The sequence below is a fragment of the Haemaphysalis longicornis genome, unplaced genomic scaffold (genome assembly GCF_048455015.1).
Source record: "Haemaphysalis longicornis isolate Haplotype H1 unplaced genomic scaffold, Haemaphysalis longicornis Haplotype H1 scaffold_9, whole genome shotgun sequence".
Classification (NCBI taxonomy): Eukaryota; Metazoa; Arthropoda; class Arachnida; order Ixodida; family Ixodidae; genus Haemaphysalis; species Haemaphysalis longicornis.
Genome location: NW_027526460.1, coordinates 62,925,059 through 62,941,075, shown reverse-complemented (window position 1 = coordinate 62,941,075; position 16,017 = coordinate 62,925,059). Strand labels below are relative to the sequence as shown.

The 16,017-nt window shown below is 44.6% G+C and overlaps 1 protein-coding gene across 2 annotated transcripts; it reads right to left on the bottom strand.

Moving 5' to 3' along the window:
• LOC144151471 (uncharacterized) lies at positions 1–3,580 on the bottom strand. Of its 2 annotated transcripts, none has more exons than XM_077682524.1 (3): positions 3,424–3,580; positions 1,639–1,726; positions 1–937 (listed from the first exon to the last, which is right to left on the bottom strand). In XM_077682524.1, exons 2-3 carry the CDS (start codon positions 1,709–1,711, stop codon positions 387–389), a joined length of 624 nt encoding a protein of 207 aa, XP_077538650.1. In that variant the 5' UTR covers positions 1,712–1,726; positions 3,424–3,580; the 3' UTR covers positions 1–386. The 2 variants fall into 2 exon arrangements, with proteins under 2 accessions (XP_077538650.1, XP_077538651.1); XM_077682525.1 differs by having other exon boundaries at positions 1,639–1,716; positions 3,424–3,573.
• Between the last annotated feature and the right edge of the window lie 12,437 nt (positions 3,581–16,017).

The following is a 16,017-nucleotide window of genomic DNA, read 5'->3' as shown; positions in this document are numbered from 1 at the left end:
TTATCAGCGAACACCATCTATTGCTTTATTTCTGTAATCAGATGCTGCGCAGCAGCGAAATGAACAGATTTAACAAACAGAACTGGCATCCGCTTGGTCTACTCAGCGCCAAGCTGCGGCAGGACTTCAACGTATTACGCCACTTGCGACTGTTCCTTGATTCCCCGATTTTCTCTGGAAATTTTTATTTAAATGATAAGGTTTGTTTTTGTTTGTTTCTAGTTCAGTTCAGACGCCGCCTTTTGTGTCGTATAATTCCTCTTAGCAGAATGTACGCACTATTGATGTTCAGTTTTCTTCGTTCACAAAACTCCGCGGATCTCCTGCCGTCTTAGACACGGTTGGCTATTACAAAGCAGATATGTTCTTGTTTCCTTAATCAACCTTCAATGCAGAACTCTTTGGAGAGCGCCATAAAAAGTTGAAAAGAACAGTTGGTTATATGCCTCCCGAACGACACCTTCAAAAACGTTGCTCAGGACTCCTGTTACAATCTTCATAGCCCTGTTAGCGCCTTCAACCCCCACCTGCGCTCCTTCGAGGGTAACAGGAGCAACCGGCGCCACGAACGACAGGGCGGTGCCATTTCCCACTCCTGAATCGGTGAGCCGGAACAGTACAGTAAAGCGCGACAGCTCCGCACGAAGAGTGACGTTGCCTTGCATTCCGGAGCAGCTTCTCCACTCCATCGACATGGTGACGTCTCTCCTGTGGATGAGGTCCACTTGCAGCAGGCGGCTGCCATTGACACAGAACGGGTGGACGGGGCCGTACTGCTCTAGGTGGGGCAAACCGCTGACGATGAGCTCTCCGAGTTCGAAGCCCGGGAAGACCGCACTAAACTTGTTGTGAGCGGGCTTGGTGCTTGGGGGCATCTTGGCTAGTATCCTTGATACGGTGGCATACGAGTCGAAGCCCGTGAAGTCGCAAGGCGTACCTGCGTAGATTGCACATCAGGGATAAGATATCGGAAGGAAATATGACACTCGCCAGCATTATCCCAGTCGACAGGAAGAGAGGTTAGGTAGCCGGGACTACAAATATGACCCTCTGCCCTGTGCTATTGGCTTGACGCACAAAGGATACTACAGGCAAGAAATGAAGGAAAGAACCTCAAATTAAAGCCAACCTGACCGTGCTTTTAAAAGTCTAAATAATTAATGTTTGTAGTATTTTGAGCCAGTTAAATTTCTGAGCACGGTTGCGCGTGTATGGAGCTCTCCTTGCATTATAATCAAAAACGTTTCGCTGATCTCAACGTCCACGAACCCATTGTAGACCTCACTGTTCTTTTGTAAGGAAGCTTTATTGGTGCGGGATTGGCCCTCATTGCTTTACAAGGTTAATTATACATTTCCCTTCATTGGTAACCGCAATTATTTCCTTTACAATCATTGGCTCTGATGTAACTTGCGTTTGACTTTAGTCGGCTCATCTAGTAAATTGATTACGCGTTTTAGCAAATAAAACTCAAAAGCAAACTTCAAACAAAACTACACCACAAGGACTGGTTATTTTTCATACCAGCGCTACGCCTAACTTTAGTAAGTTCTGTTCACACTAAAACAAATTGATTTTTTAGTGACAGAAAATGCAGGATTTGTGCCTTTATAGCAAACAAATACCTTTCAAGCTCACCTTTCTGGCTTGGTACCGCAGCAACCGCTACAATCATGAACGCCAGGGAGGGCAACAAATGTTGGCAGGCCATTTTCCCTGCGAAAGCCTGGAATGCGATTAAACAATAGCGTGATTCTCTATGCTTCTAGAATTAAAATGGCATCGCATGGCACAAAAAATATAATTTCGAAAAAGCACACAGGCATAAGCTGAACACGGTGAACATGATGCTATTGTAGGATTTTTCAAAATACCGGGATAGGCACGACCCATACCAGACCCCGCCTTACCCGCACAGGCTTTTCTAACCAAACCCTCCAACTTAAGTAAGCTAGTGCTTAACGTTGGCTTTAGGTCATGTTACCTCCATTAAAACTAACTATTAATTCACGGTTAGCCAATATCCTACTGCCAGAACGTACGCTTGTAGTCTCGGAACGGACACCTCAGAATTTCAAAGCTTCCGAGAAGTTAGTCTTGGCACCGGGATAACCATCGTGGCGGGTCTTTCGGGGTAGCTCGGAGAAACTTTCATTGACCCGGGTATGTTATTATTTGATTCAGTGAGGGCTCTTTACCCCAGAATACGCTTTTGCCCCATATTAGCGAAGGAATGCAAGTTCTGTGCCAAACTCGTCATCCAACAAATCTGTACCATACAATCCGAAAACAAACTTCAAGATTGAAGGGTGACATCATAATTACAGGCACAGATGAACAGTTCTCATTTGACACACGAAATGTGCAGAAAAAACCACTGCAGATAATAACCACGGAAGAGCTTCACTCTAAGACTGAAACTGAAAGTGCAACAAAACACTTATTTCATGCCTTTAGCAGTTTACGAGGCACCGCAAAAAAGGCTTGCGTTTATTACTTTTTATAGCTTTAAAAATTAGCAAATCCCCCTTGCCTGGATTAGTGAACTAAATTGCTGCATTAAATGAACTACGCAAGGCAGCCATGAATTCCATTGAAGGAATTTCAAATCCTGTACCCTTTATTCGCAATCTACATGTCAGGTGTCGGCATTTCGCCCGCCATCGACTTTCCGTTGGTGACTTTAGAGCCCAGAATATCTGCCTGTTTTCCACGTAGTGTGCATTAGTCACCTTAATACTTATTTCTTGGTGAGCTGAATAAATAGTTTGAGTTTTCGATTTAAAGCGCTGGCTTACTGACATTTTTAAGAATCACTTCAAAGTACCTGTAATTCGCAGGCATTGACTTAGTTTGTATACCGCTAGTGCTGCTTACCTTTGTTTAGGAATCTAATGTTTATGAAGCTGCCGTTGGTTTACCTTTACCTCTAACCAGACAGCTTCGCCTATTCCCCATAGATATTCAGAAGCTAAACAATTTTTCTTTGGTACAGGTGCCATTAAAGGTACTTGAAACACGGTCTTGTGAATGTACAGAAATACCTCCTTCAGGAAACTGCGTGGCTGCATTGCTGTGTGCGTTCAAAGGAGTCATCCTTAATAGAAAAAGCTTCCTGTAAACCGGTAATGACAGCAATAAAGCCAAGAAAGCAGATATTTTGTGATATTCATAAATCCTTTTTCTAAATACTAATGACGGCACCTGTACGCTCAGGAATGCTGATCCGCGAAGCACGAGTGGCTGCTATAATGCAATCGCAGAGCTCAGAAAACGACACTGCACTGGCTGTTTGTTACCCATAAATTAACCCAAGGTTGCTTCAACAAGTTTAATATAGCTAGTAATGCATACTTCAGTGAATGAAAAATATCCTAATGACAGATCATGATCTGTAGAGCATATTGAATACGGTTGACTCACGTTTTCGAAGCCTTGTGCAGAGTCCAAATTTCCAATTCAGCCTCAAAGGGTACCCGCAACCGTATGAGAGCTCAAGATGGCAGGCCAACACTGATGATAATGCCTAAGAGCAGCCGTGGCACCTTCGTTTTATTCAGCCAGATCGGGTGGTTAGACGTTACCGCAGACAAGGTCACGCGACGTCAACAGTCCTACGCACATCCCCCTACGCGACTACGAGCAATACCAATAGAGCGCTCGCCAGAAGCTTGTAAAGGCCTTAACAAGGCCCAATTGGATGACGTGCATTGCGCGCCATCCAGACACGACGAGGTTCGCTCAAAGCACTTGAAAACATCATGAATGCTGCGTACGCTGAAGTGGCAACCCGACATATTTTTTTTTTCTTTGGAAAAGAAGATCTCGAGCCATGTATGCAACTGAATCTTTTATATGTGAAACTACTTGTTTGGATCGTACTGCGGGCTAGAGGTGTTAGTTTGTAGTCAAATCCTGTAAACTAATCTTTCAGAGGCACCGTGAGGCGATGTTAGCGTTAGGAAAGCACGCTAAATTGTTAATTGCAATAACAATACCAACACAAAGTGGACATTATTTTAGGATCCCCGTTTCTAACCAAAACTAGCGTTAATGTACCTAAACAATGCTTATGCAGTCAACCTTCTATATACGGAGGAGCTTGCACCCTTATGAACGGTTTAATGTGATTAGAACTAGCATGTTTGTATAAAATAAAAGAGCTGTTTGGTTACTAAAAATAGTTACCTGAGGTAATTGAGGCCATTGGAAGTTAAAATCAAAAGAAGTTTCTGTCGTCAAGCACAAAAAGACGAGCTCAGGAACGGTTTCCGCGCCTTCAGCAGGGAGTACGCACGCATTGCCGTAATTTTTGGTGTCCGATGCTTTGTCGTTGTTGACGGGCTGATTATATCGTATTGAAGGGTACTTGCTGCACAGACGGTAGTCAAGAAGATCCCCGTATAGCATTTAGGAAAGCCAAACCTGACGGAAGAGATTTTGAAGGCACTAAGCCGAAGCCTGTACCACAAAAAAAGCCAGCCTGAAACCGAGAGTAATAGTTATGGAGTAGCATATTGCGCTTGAAAGGCTAACGACACGCGGTGAGCTTTTTGCTGCTTTTTGCGATGTTCACGCTTAAGAATCTGACGGTTAAGGAAAAAGTTCTGATGTGCCTCAACAATTTCAATTCATGACTGACGCGTTTTACACTGACAACGATCTACAAACCGCATGCATTTTTTAGCCTTGCCAAAGGTTGTTAATCCCGTCGTGAACTGCCACCTCATCTCTAAATTATCGACCATTCCATTACATTTTGTCAGGCAATCATGACTCCATAAGCCCTTATACGTACGCCGACCATTTACAGCAATCAACAGCTCCCCACGGTACTGTGGTCAGCTGTGGTGTCCCGAAGGGGGTGTTCATTACTCATTGTATGTTACATTATAGCTGGCTTCCCTGCTAACATTTCGTCTTAAATGGGATTTTTGCAGATTATGGCATCATATATTGCTCAATAGGCACTCCTCATGGTCACACCGCCTTTCAAAACGATTTGAAATTCATGCATAGTACACGTGACACGCGGCGGATAGACCCTAACTTTTTCTCAGTGTCAAATAGTATACTTTTTTTGGAAGCGAAGGTACACACAATAATAAATAACCACACATGACGCGGACGACGCCGTACAAATACCTAGAGGTTCACTTAGCATCTAACTTGTCCCGGCAGTTTCATAAGCCACTGTCTTTAAGCAACCGTCTAAATAATTAGGATACGCACACCACAACTTGCGTAACGCACCTACTGACACCCATAACCAAGCGTTTTATTTTTGGTCGCCCGTAATTCAAGTTTGCTTAATCCGCATTGAGTTCACATCAAACATATTTTATATGCGCAATCGCTTCGATCCAAAATATATCGGCAGGCTTCATTTCTCGCAATTATGACCCCCACGCTAGCGATATCCCAACTCAACTAGGTATACTAATTGAGCCCGTACAACCATGGCACCACGGCGCCATAATTAGTGCAGCTCTGAACGAATATTTCAGGTGTTTGTTTTTCAAATGAGCCAGATCCAGCCAACGCGAATTTGAGAAGCACGCGGAAGTTTGTTACCGGACCTATATACAACGCTGTCAAGGCTATCATATGATATATTTTAGATGTCATCTAGGGGAAGTTTTTGGCCACAAGTAATTAAAAAATATGCAGTGTACTTACGCAATATTAGAATTATAAGTTTGGATTTGGCTCATATTGAATTGAAACGGTCAACTTGATGCGCCATATTTATGAAGACTATTTAAATTCACTTTCAAGAATGGTTCGATTGAGTTTTGGCGGAAAAGGCATTAAACATACGCAACAGGGCTTCACGAACAGTATAACTACACAAGGAGAGCAGGTGAGTTCTCTTGGCACCATTTGCAGCTTTCTTTTTTAATTTGTCCCTAGGATAATTTTCTTGGGCACGCCTGAAGGCACTCACCAAGTAAGCAAACTCTTCATGGCCTTGCCACGAATTTCCAAAACGCTTCACAAGAAGGCTGCTAATATCTTCTTCTTCACCTTAAGTTTTTTGTACGTTTGGAAGGGGGGGGGGAGATTTGCCAGGGCTTGTAAGCGGCGGCTATTCAGTTAAATGCTAAAATGGTCAATACGGAGCAAGAAAAAATGAATATAACCAGAGTTACTCCGTAGGGACGGGGAAGCCGAGATGAAGTGGTTGTTTCACATCTCTTAGTTTCATTTTGTTCGCATCTTCTGTTCACTTCGTCTTTGACGTCTGGGTACAGATCTATCGCCGATCTTCTAATTGCGTCTGAATGTATGATAAGCGAGCTCCGAAAAGCAAAAAAAAAACTTCTGAAAACAGCAGGCTGAACAATCATGCAAAAACCAAACTCCCACTGGGAAAATGAATTTGGCTCATTTTCATCCGCAAAACAGCAGGATCTGGTTTATTTTCGATACGAACTACGGCATACACGTTTTCAGGGTGTTATCTCAGTTGGTTTCTTGTCACCCATTTTTTAGGGGAAATTTGCCGAGTTGTTCTTGTCACTGGAGTTTTATCTTAGTTTCGTCTTCTGGACCTGGCTCATTTAAAAAAAGGCGTGTCTTTTGGACAAACACGTTTATTCAACTCATCTGCGATGTGTTCTAAATAAAAATTGTACTTTATCTGACCTACATGCTCTCCAACGTGCCATTTCACTCAGGAATTACCTTCTCGGAGCCAGGAATTACCTCCTCGGTTTCAAAAATGACCAGAAAATCGTCCACGAACCTGAATACCTTTAGGACTCCGTGCTCCGTGCTCATTTTGAGCGACTTACTGCTTGCCCGCTTGGACAGACAGCTACAGGAGGCCCTTTCTGAGCACGGAGTCCTAAAGGTATTCAGGTTCGTGGACGATTTTCTGGTCATTTTTGAAACCGAGGAGCGGACAACCAGTCAAGGGGCGGAAGTGATTTTTGGCACGTTCCAATCGCTCCTCACGGCTTTCACGTTGACCATGGAACTGCCCACGGACGGCCAGATAAGATTTCTGGACCTCAGCCTGCATTTTGAGGAGGAGCACACCTGCTGGGAGTATGCTCCTAGGTCCCAAAAGGGCCTATTACCATACAGCTCAGCACACTCGAAGCTGGTCAAGAGGGGAGTTGCCACGAGTGTGCTAAGAAATGCCCTGAAGAGGTTCTGCCCACACCGTGCACAACAGAGTTTTGAGGCGCAAGCTAGCCGTTTGAGGTGTGCCGCGTATCCGACAGACCTCCTGCGTGCCTTGGCAGCTAAGCTGCTACGCGAACTCACTTCGAAGGCTCCGGAGAAGTGCCCTCAAGCAGAACGACCCAAGACCGCCGTCATCCCGTACGTCCATGGAGTGAGCCATGCGCTCAAGAAGATTGTTGGCAAGGCGGGCGTACGACTTGTGTTTTCTGCTCCGAAGAAACTGAGCCGCCTGTGTAAGCGCGTTAACGCAGAAAACAGCAAATCACCAGCGTGCGTCAAAAAACACGAGACACGTTACGTTGATTGTGTGAGTAACGTCGTGTACGAGATTCCGCTGTCGTGCAAACGCTCCTATATAGGACAAACAGGCCGCTGCCTGAATGAACGTTTGAGGGAGCATGCCAACAATGCCAACAAAGTCAGGTCTTCTAGCGGTGGCACGCTGTCAGCACACTGCGCCTCGTGCGGCTGCACCCCTCGGTTCACTGAATGCGCCACACTCACCTCTTACCGCGGGCGGAGGGAGAGGGAGATCTTCGAGGCCTTCCAAATCAAGAGGAAAGGGAGCGATTGTATCAGCGAACCATCCGTGGCACTGTTGGATAAGGAAATCGCGTACCTACGTGACTAGTTGCCTTCAAATCGTCACGCGGCGAAAGATTGTCGTTGTCATACTTAATAATCAGTAGCTATCACCTTTTTCTGTCAAAATTTTATGTCGTATTTTTCCTTCTCTTCCCCTAGTTTTTCATGTATATATTTTCTTGCGAATTAAATCGCTCAGTTGTTCGTCAGCGCTTGTGTCGTCTATTACTTGCTCCGTCCCGTCTTCCGCGCTGTTTTCAAACGATTTGAAAGCTCCCTTGCAGTGGAATTATTATCCGCAACAATAACTCGATAAACGGCCCATTTGCATGCCTGCCGAGTTCACACTTTTATTTTCCTCATTTGCATTTTGCTGTTCTCTGTTCCTTGACATTGACAATTTGCATTCCAATAGCACCAGCGCCGGGAGTAAACACGTTTTGTATTCAAAAAGCCTGTGCGTTTGTCATTGTTCCGCATTTCCAGCTGCTTCTACACTAGGAAGAGGGGTTTTTAGCGGACAACCGAAATGTGAGAACATTTGCATGCCTTTTCCGCCCCTTCCTATTATCACAAAGCCCTCTTTATTGTTGAAACAAAGAAAATAAAATCCCTGCATGAGACATTTTAGAATTTTTGATGGCAAACAATGAGCGCTTTGGTTCGCGTCCATAATTTTTTTTTATCAAAATATAATTAATCCGAAAACACGAACACAACCATAACAATCTTTTATCTAAGACTACTGCGACAAAGCGTGCAAATCGTGTCGCTTACTATTTGTGTGTGCTCGAAATAGCATAGAAATGAGAATGACGCATTTATGTTTCCAACGGAACCTTGTGATTTTTCCTCGCTAGCTCTTCAATCACAATGTTCCAGATGTATATTTCAGCTAAAAAGAAAAATGAAACAAGATGTTGAATTAAATTAGCGTATTGATGTGCAAACCTCATAGAGGCCAGTTTGACTGGATCGAAAAAAATTTACAGCGCCGTGCGGGGAGCCAACTGCTGAGATATCGGTAAAACAAAGCTGCCACCCAAAATGTCTGAGGTTCAGCATGCTTTTTTTCCTCAACAGCCTTTCCACATAGCAGAGGTTATGCTTAATGCCGTGCTGTCGCATTCCCGCGTTGCCCCCTCCTTCTGCTGTACCCAAAATTTGCGCAAGCGAGTTATAACTTTAAAGGTTTATGCGCCGAAGCTACCTGGCTATAAGGTGCGCCGTACTTGACGGCTCCGGATTAATCTCTAGCACGGGAATCTTTACGTGCGCGATAATCTCGGCACACTGGGGACGTTTCCGCTTTTCTACCCCCATCGGAAATGCAGCTACCGCGACCGGGATCGAAACCGTGACCTCTAGCTCCGTAGCACAACGCCGTAGCAATGAGTTATAACATGGAAAATACAAGCGACTTCACGCATGATGTATGATGAATGAGTCTTCAACCCGTTTGCGCGAAATCGGCCCCGGTAGGCTACCGTTCATTTTGAACTATAATTCTCATACATGGACTCTCGCCACATAAAAATGAACGTGAAGAAAAAATACAATTTTAGTTCACTAAAAACACTGATTGCGAAAAAAAAACACTGATTGGTCCCGATAACAACGACAGACAATTTATGGCAAACAAAAAAATCATCTCGATATTAGGGTAAACAGAGAAAGCAGCGCCGACGCCCTAACCAATTTCTGCTGAGTTCTCTAGGACGTCACGGAGTCTAGGTACTGCGACTGGCTGCCTCAGATCAAAGCTGAAGCCAAGAACCATGAATGGGTGATTGTAGCCCCTGTAATTCTGTGTGATCGCATACCCATTCAATTCTAGCGTGCACTTAGCAAACTGTTAAATTTGTTTTTGGGGTTGGCCTCTAACGCATCACTTCTACCACCATCGCGTCACTGCAGCAAAAATGTTTCTCATTAATTCTTCCGTTTCTTTTTAGTTTAACAGCATTTTTTTCATGGCTGTAATAAAGCTGACTGAGTTGCGAGAGGTTGTATTTTTTAATATGTGACTAGGTTGTATTTTCTGACCATGAAGACAGAACGCAGAGTTGGCTAAGTGAAAATACTGCTTCTTCCTGCCGCACTGATGCAATTTTAACCCAATCTGCGAGAAATATTTTACAAACCTGTTAAAACAGGTTCAAAAAAGCAGTGACAACTCACCAGCACCTGTGTTGCTGGGATCTTACGACGTCGCATCAAAGGGATTTGTTTGGGCGATTTGAGTCTGAAGCTACCGAAGCTACCACCAAAAAGTATGACTGTACAGTTGCAGTGGTGCCTCTTGTTCCGCCTGAACATGCCACTTGACTGCTAACAGGCTGTTAGCACACTTACAAGTTTATCTTTACCATTTCTCCTATTACGTAGCTCTTGACGTTCGCTGCTCAAAATTTGAATGTTTTGCAACATTATCTTTTTGGTGAACAAGAAAGTCTTTAGAAGCCGGTCTGTAACTGATTAAGTCACCATACGCTATCCTTTAATACAAATCCAGGTTGCGTTCCGACTTCATGGTGCCTTTAAATCCTCGGTGGTCTATGGGTTCACGCAGGCTGCGATCGAATCAGTGGCCTTCCTCAGTGTTTCTTTACATGTGCCGCTAATTCACAGACCTGCCGCGTACAATTTGCGCTGCAAGTATGAGTACTGAGACTAATTGAAGTTCTTCATGTGATTTGTTGCCATTCCTTGAAGAATTCGTCACCTTACCTCAACGAACAGTACGTTTTACATAGCTACTCTACATTGAGTACTAGTGCGAATTCTGCGCCCATCCCTAATGAAACATTCGATATCCGTTCTGCAGGAGGCACACCCCATAAATATACGTAAATTGGGGAACAAGCTACTCTTTTTGCTCCTTTATCAAAAAATCTATCCCACACTGGCGTCTGCACGTGCCGAACAGTGGGTTTCTCGCACGGACCGTCTGAGCTTCAGTTTCAGTTTCAGTTTATTATTCGTAACAAAATATACAATGTGTGGAAAATATTATACGGAAAGGGGTCCCAGAGTTTAACACTTTAATGGCACCCCTTGTAATTTAAAGAGAAAAAGAAACATTCTCAGCGTCGCGAAAGTTATGAACATTGTTTTATTCAGAGAACGCAATGAAGTAATAAAACAGATGTTATACAAAGAACAGACGTCATACAAAGGCGTTATACACAACAAAATATTGTGTACAATAGTTAGCGGTAAAGTCACATTTAATTCTCATAAAAACGGCAAAGCACCATGAATAAAGTGGGAAAACATTTCAATACAAAACATAATACATACACCATTGTAAATGATTGTCTAGAACTAACACGTCAACATGTACAGACAGGAAGTTAAATGGCGTCTGATTGTTCAGATATGTATGACCGAAGTAATGTTTTGAAACGCGTAAGAGATGGCGTAGTCTTTGCAGTGAAGGGCAGAGGGTTCCAAAATTTTATGACAGTGAATCGCACAGTCTAAAAGCCGTAATTCATACGCACTTTTGGCAGCAAGAAGTTATTCTAAAAACCGTGTAACGTTTCGGTTAGGTAAATGATCCCTGCCAATCAGATATAAGAAACTAGGAATTCTCATTAAATGATATGCGGTGATCCCTAAATTGTATTTGACGTGTTCGTCTATGAGTAAAAGATTGAGCTTCAAGAAAAGTGGTGTCACGCGAGCACTGTAAAAACTGCGTGTGATGATTCCGACAACGTGCGTACCGTAAAAATGATTGTCAATCTCTGTGCAGTTTCGAGCGGAAGTTAAAATCCCGTAAAACACATAAGGCACATATGCGCTTTACCACTTTGTAGATACACCAGCAAACTTTGCTGGTGCTGCTACATGGCAATTTGAGGCACGCTGTAGCATGCAGTTCCTTTTTTTTACCTTTATCCACCAGGAACAAATCAGCCCCGGAGCCGGATTTGTAACCGAGAACTTCTTGTGCAGAAACATTACACTCTGAAAACTTCGCAATCGCAGTGGGCCTTTATGGTTCAATTCGTTTCCAACATGACTTGCTTCCATTGCGAGGTACTCCTCAGACCCAGCATTTTGGCTTGCCGTGACGGCCGTTCAAAACGCGCTCATTAAACAATGTCAAGCACCAGTACCTTCGCAACGATGCTTATCTTGGCTCCATGTAACGGAGATTCATATACGCACTTCAAACACGCCTGCCTTCGTGCGACATCTCATTCCCCTTCACACACAAAACTCGTCGAGGCCCCGGTCTCATTCGTTCTCCCGGTGTGCGCTTGTGCGCGGCGTGCACCAAACAGCGCACAGCGACTCAAAAGAGGAATGCACAAACACGACGGCTACACACGCGTTACGCCTTTCCCTCAGAGTTTTCGCAAGATGGTCTCGCTTCTCGCCCCGTGCACGCGTGCCTCGAAGGAGTCCCAAAGGATCTCGCTCGGCCGGCACAAATGTGCCGCTTGAGAGCCACTTTCCATTTTGGAGGGCCATCGAACAAGCAGCACTGCAATAGGGTACTGCGATCGTCTCACGGGCGGCACACAATTTGCCGCGTGCCTCGTCTACCAGGTTCCGAGAATGACACGACGGGGCTGCATCGATCCCCTCCCGCCTACCCTGCACCGTGCCTCCTTGGACTGAATGTGTAGACGAGCTCCCTTCTCCCTATACGGGGGCCGTCTGACGACTCCAGGGTTCCTTTTCTTCCCACATCCACGGTTTCAATTGCAGCTCTATTGGGATGAAAGACGGATAACCTCGAACCAGAATGTCTGTCTCTCCCGCCGCGCGCATTCCCTTGTAGCGTCGGGTACGTCCTGAATGTCCCTCTTTGTGGTGAGGATATTGACCCACCTCGGCCAGGCGCGGGGAATGGCTCGCGCGAGAGCGCGAAATCTGAGGCGCGTCGGTGCATTACGCGGAGGAAGTTGCGATGTTTACAATTTAGGCGCTGGAGGGGCGCTGTTTGGAATGCGATGAGGGAACTCCGAGAACTGCGAAAGGGGTATGAATTGTACGCGAAACTGAATGAGGTTTGAGAAATTACAAGTTGGATGAGAGAAGCGAGATAGCAGCAGAATTACAGTAATGATTTAATTGTTTGTTTAGGGAAACTTTCAGGGCGTTTAGGAAAGAAATAAGTTAAGACAATACCCGAGAAAGGGATGCAAAAGAACCAGCGGTAAAAGCTGTCAACCATACACATCCCCTCTAAAAACGTGCAAAACGTGTGAGGAGAAACTTCTACATTAACACAGGAAGACTGCGAAGAACTTACGTGTTCCCATAAAGCACGAATTCTGAACAAAACAGAGCTTTCAGGTTTTTATGGTGTCTCGAAAATATGTAATAGAAAAATGTTTTATGCAGGCGCATCGGGCCGTAAGGTTACAATTTACACGCTCAAATTGCATTCTATGGTGCTATAGAAAGTATAGTGCTGAATCCAAAACCAAATCAAGTGTGCGAGCGAAATTATGGGATGGAAAATTACTCGAGAATAATTGGGGCAGATACCCCCTCCTCCTTCGTGTGATGCTGTTTTCGTTCTAAGCTGACCAACACCGGAGCGTTGAAACACCACCGTTGGAACACCTTCTGCACAAGGGGTACATTTGAAAAGTTAAGGGCGAAGCTGTTCAGCAAATTGTAATTTTTCCTGTCCGGAGTTAAAAGTACCAAGAAAAGGCCAAGCGCGAGCACGTGAATGCGTGCCTCGCAGCGACCGCCCAGCGAACCCGGTGCGCTTTTGTCGAACCATGCATACCGACTTAAAGAGACTAGTAAAGATTGGGCAAAAAACAGCGTTCACCGTAATCGTGGCATCCCTTGCTCAGAACGAGAAAGACACGTCATCGCGTACGCCCCTCAAAGATGATGTCCCATAATTTTCACTTCCAAAAGAATGAAGGAAACTCCCACAACTAGCCGCAATGATGAAGTGAAGGTCGTGGCGGCAGCGAAGAAGAAGCAAATCGGCTGCAATCCGGGACGTAAGGGGGATTGACTTGAACACATCCCTATCGGACTTACTTGTTCATGACCCACGTCTTTAAAAAGCATCGTGCGCCAATATAAACACTTTTATAAATTCATCAAAATGCTCCTAATGGCCTAGTTTGCTTCTTTTAGAAACACCGCACATCTTTACGCAGTTAGTGAGCGAATAAACTTTATTTAGACGAGCTTCAGGCGTTGATGGTTGGGCGCCCGTACGGAAATAAAAAAATCAACAAGAAATGCATTTTTAGCTCATGTAGTCTTCATTAGTTGGCGCTAGCAGTCATCCATGCGACTGTTTTATTTTTATTTTATTTTTTAGCACAGAAGTGACATATTTTTTGTTTGCAGCATTTTCATGGATCTGAAAAACTTTTCATGTTGGTGCAGGATGGTTTCGTAGTCCGTGAGTCATGAAGCCTCACAGGAATTGTAAAAGGTGAGTCCCCCTTAAACTGTCGTGATGGTCGTGAAGATAGCGTACCGCTTCGCTACCTTCAAGTCTTACGCGTTAGTGTGAGCTTCGTTCATTTTTTTTTTTCGTGTGCTCAAACACTGCTCCCGGCAAAAAAGATCATAGCAATTGAAGGTGAGTCCAGAGAACAAAACATGCACTGCTTCTCGGCGTCATAACGATAATTTGGAGTTAGCGAGAAACTTGTTCGCGGCATTTCAATGCTATTGCGCGTGACTTTTTAGAAGGCTACAAATTTAGCTAATATTCAAATTTCGCTACCTAGCTTCCTTCCTAGTGGTGAGTTGACGCTAAAGCGTAACTTTCCGAAAAACAGCGCTGAATTATCCACGTGGACAAATCACATCGCACCCGAAAAACGCCTTGTTTATTGTAAAATTGACAATAATGCTGCATTGTGGTCCCGTTCGCAACCCGTCTCGACAGAGGAACCCTTTGAAGCGAAACCACTGTGAGGGGACCCATGGCGTCCTGTCAAAAAACTAACGCACTTCCATGTAGACCAGTTGGGTGACCGAAAAGCTCCGATAAGATCTCCGGACACACGGCGCATGCGCGAAACCAGGCTTCCAGTGGGTCAAAACGGTTACTTGAAAATCGCGAAAAAGAAACGGTTCTAGATAAGATAATGCACGCATCGATCACGAAGAGCCACGTATCGGTATACAGTTAGATCGTTTGGTAGATGCGGTTTCTTGGTGCGCGATTTTGGTCTTCGAAGTTTGGACTATCGATTTGACAAGCTTTCACAGAAGGTTGGACTCACCTTTAGTGAAGGTTTTGATGCTCGTTTGACGCAGTTTTGATTTGAGAAAGTGTTCGCGCTTATCCCAACTTTCTTTAGGAAGGTATGGTTGCGTTTTTTTTTCGTGTTTCTTTGTCGCTGACGCTCCCTTTTCGCTCGTAATAAATTCCTATTGGAATTTTGCCTGAGCAATCCTGACATAGAGCTATTTCTTGCCAGGATAATGGTAATCCTACTCAGCGCATTTATTGTCCGCGAAATGTGCACCCTCTTTAAAGGCACAACCATACAGCCTACTGATGACCTTCCACGAAGACACAGAGCTGTCAGCTCGCCTGTAGTTATCCGACTGCTGAGCGGGCATATCTCGGACTTGACATCTGTCTGCTGACGCGACTCATCTCGGCATCTGCTATCATCTCTTTCATTTTATTCGCGCTGTCTTGTTTTCCTATCTGTCCACCCCCTTTGTCCCTTGCCCTATCTTTGTATATATTTGTGTCTTCTCTCGAGTGACAGAAGTCCCAACGGATAGCTTTTTTTGTCTTTCTCCTTCGTCAACACCACTGCAGTATCATAACAAAGACGCGGCGAAGAAAACGCAGCCGATTGGTGTCACAAACGATTTCGCTGAGGAGAGGAAAATTGCCACATTTATAGGCTCAGCTTTTCCTGAAAGGGATGAAGAAAACGCTCCCAAGATGCCCGTACAACATCCACACAATCAATACAGCGGAAGGTCGGTAACAGGACAAGTTCAGTTCGAAAAAACTGAAGCCACTGCACCGTTCTTTGTTCGGAAGCTGCTGTGAAATGGCTCACATTGGAGGAATAGCCGCCGCATCTTAGATTCTGCACTGAACCCATAACGTGTCAACCTGCTCCTCACCACTATATCCGTCATTTGTATACCGGTTTAAATGAATTTTCCACGGGCTACCTAGCGTTCCTTTGTCTTTTGCCATGAATTTCACTTCTGTTACCGCAAGAACGGCTTGTTCGAGATGATGACCCTTATATATTG

What these genes read in the sequence shown, in the direction of transcription:
- LOC144151471 (XM_077682524.1), bottom strand. Translation starts at nt 1,711, where the DNA reads ATGGCCTGCCAACATTTGTTGCCCTCCCTGGCGTTCATGATTGTAGCG. An exon ending in TGCGGTACCAAGCCAGAAAG is followed by an intron (nt 938 to 1,638) that starts GTGAGCTTGAAA and finishes CAATCTACGCAG; the next exon opens with GTACGCCTTGCGACTTCACG.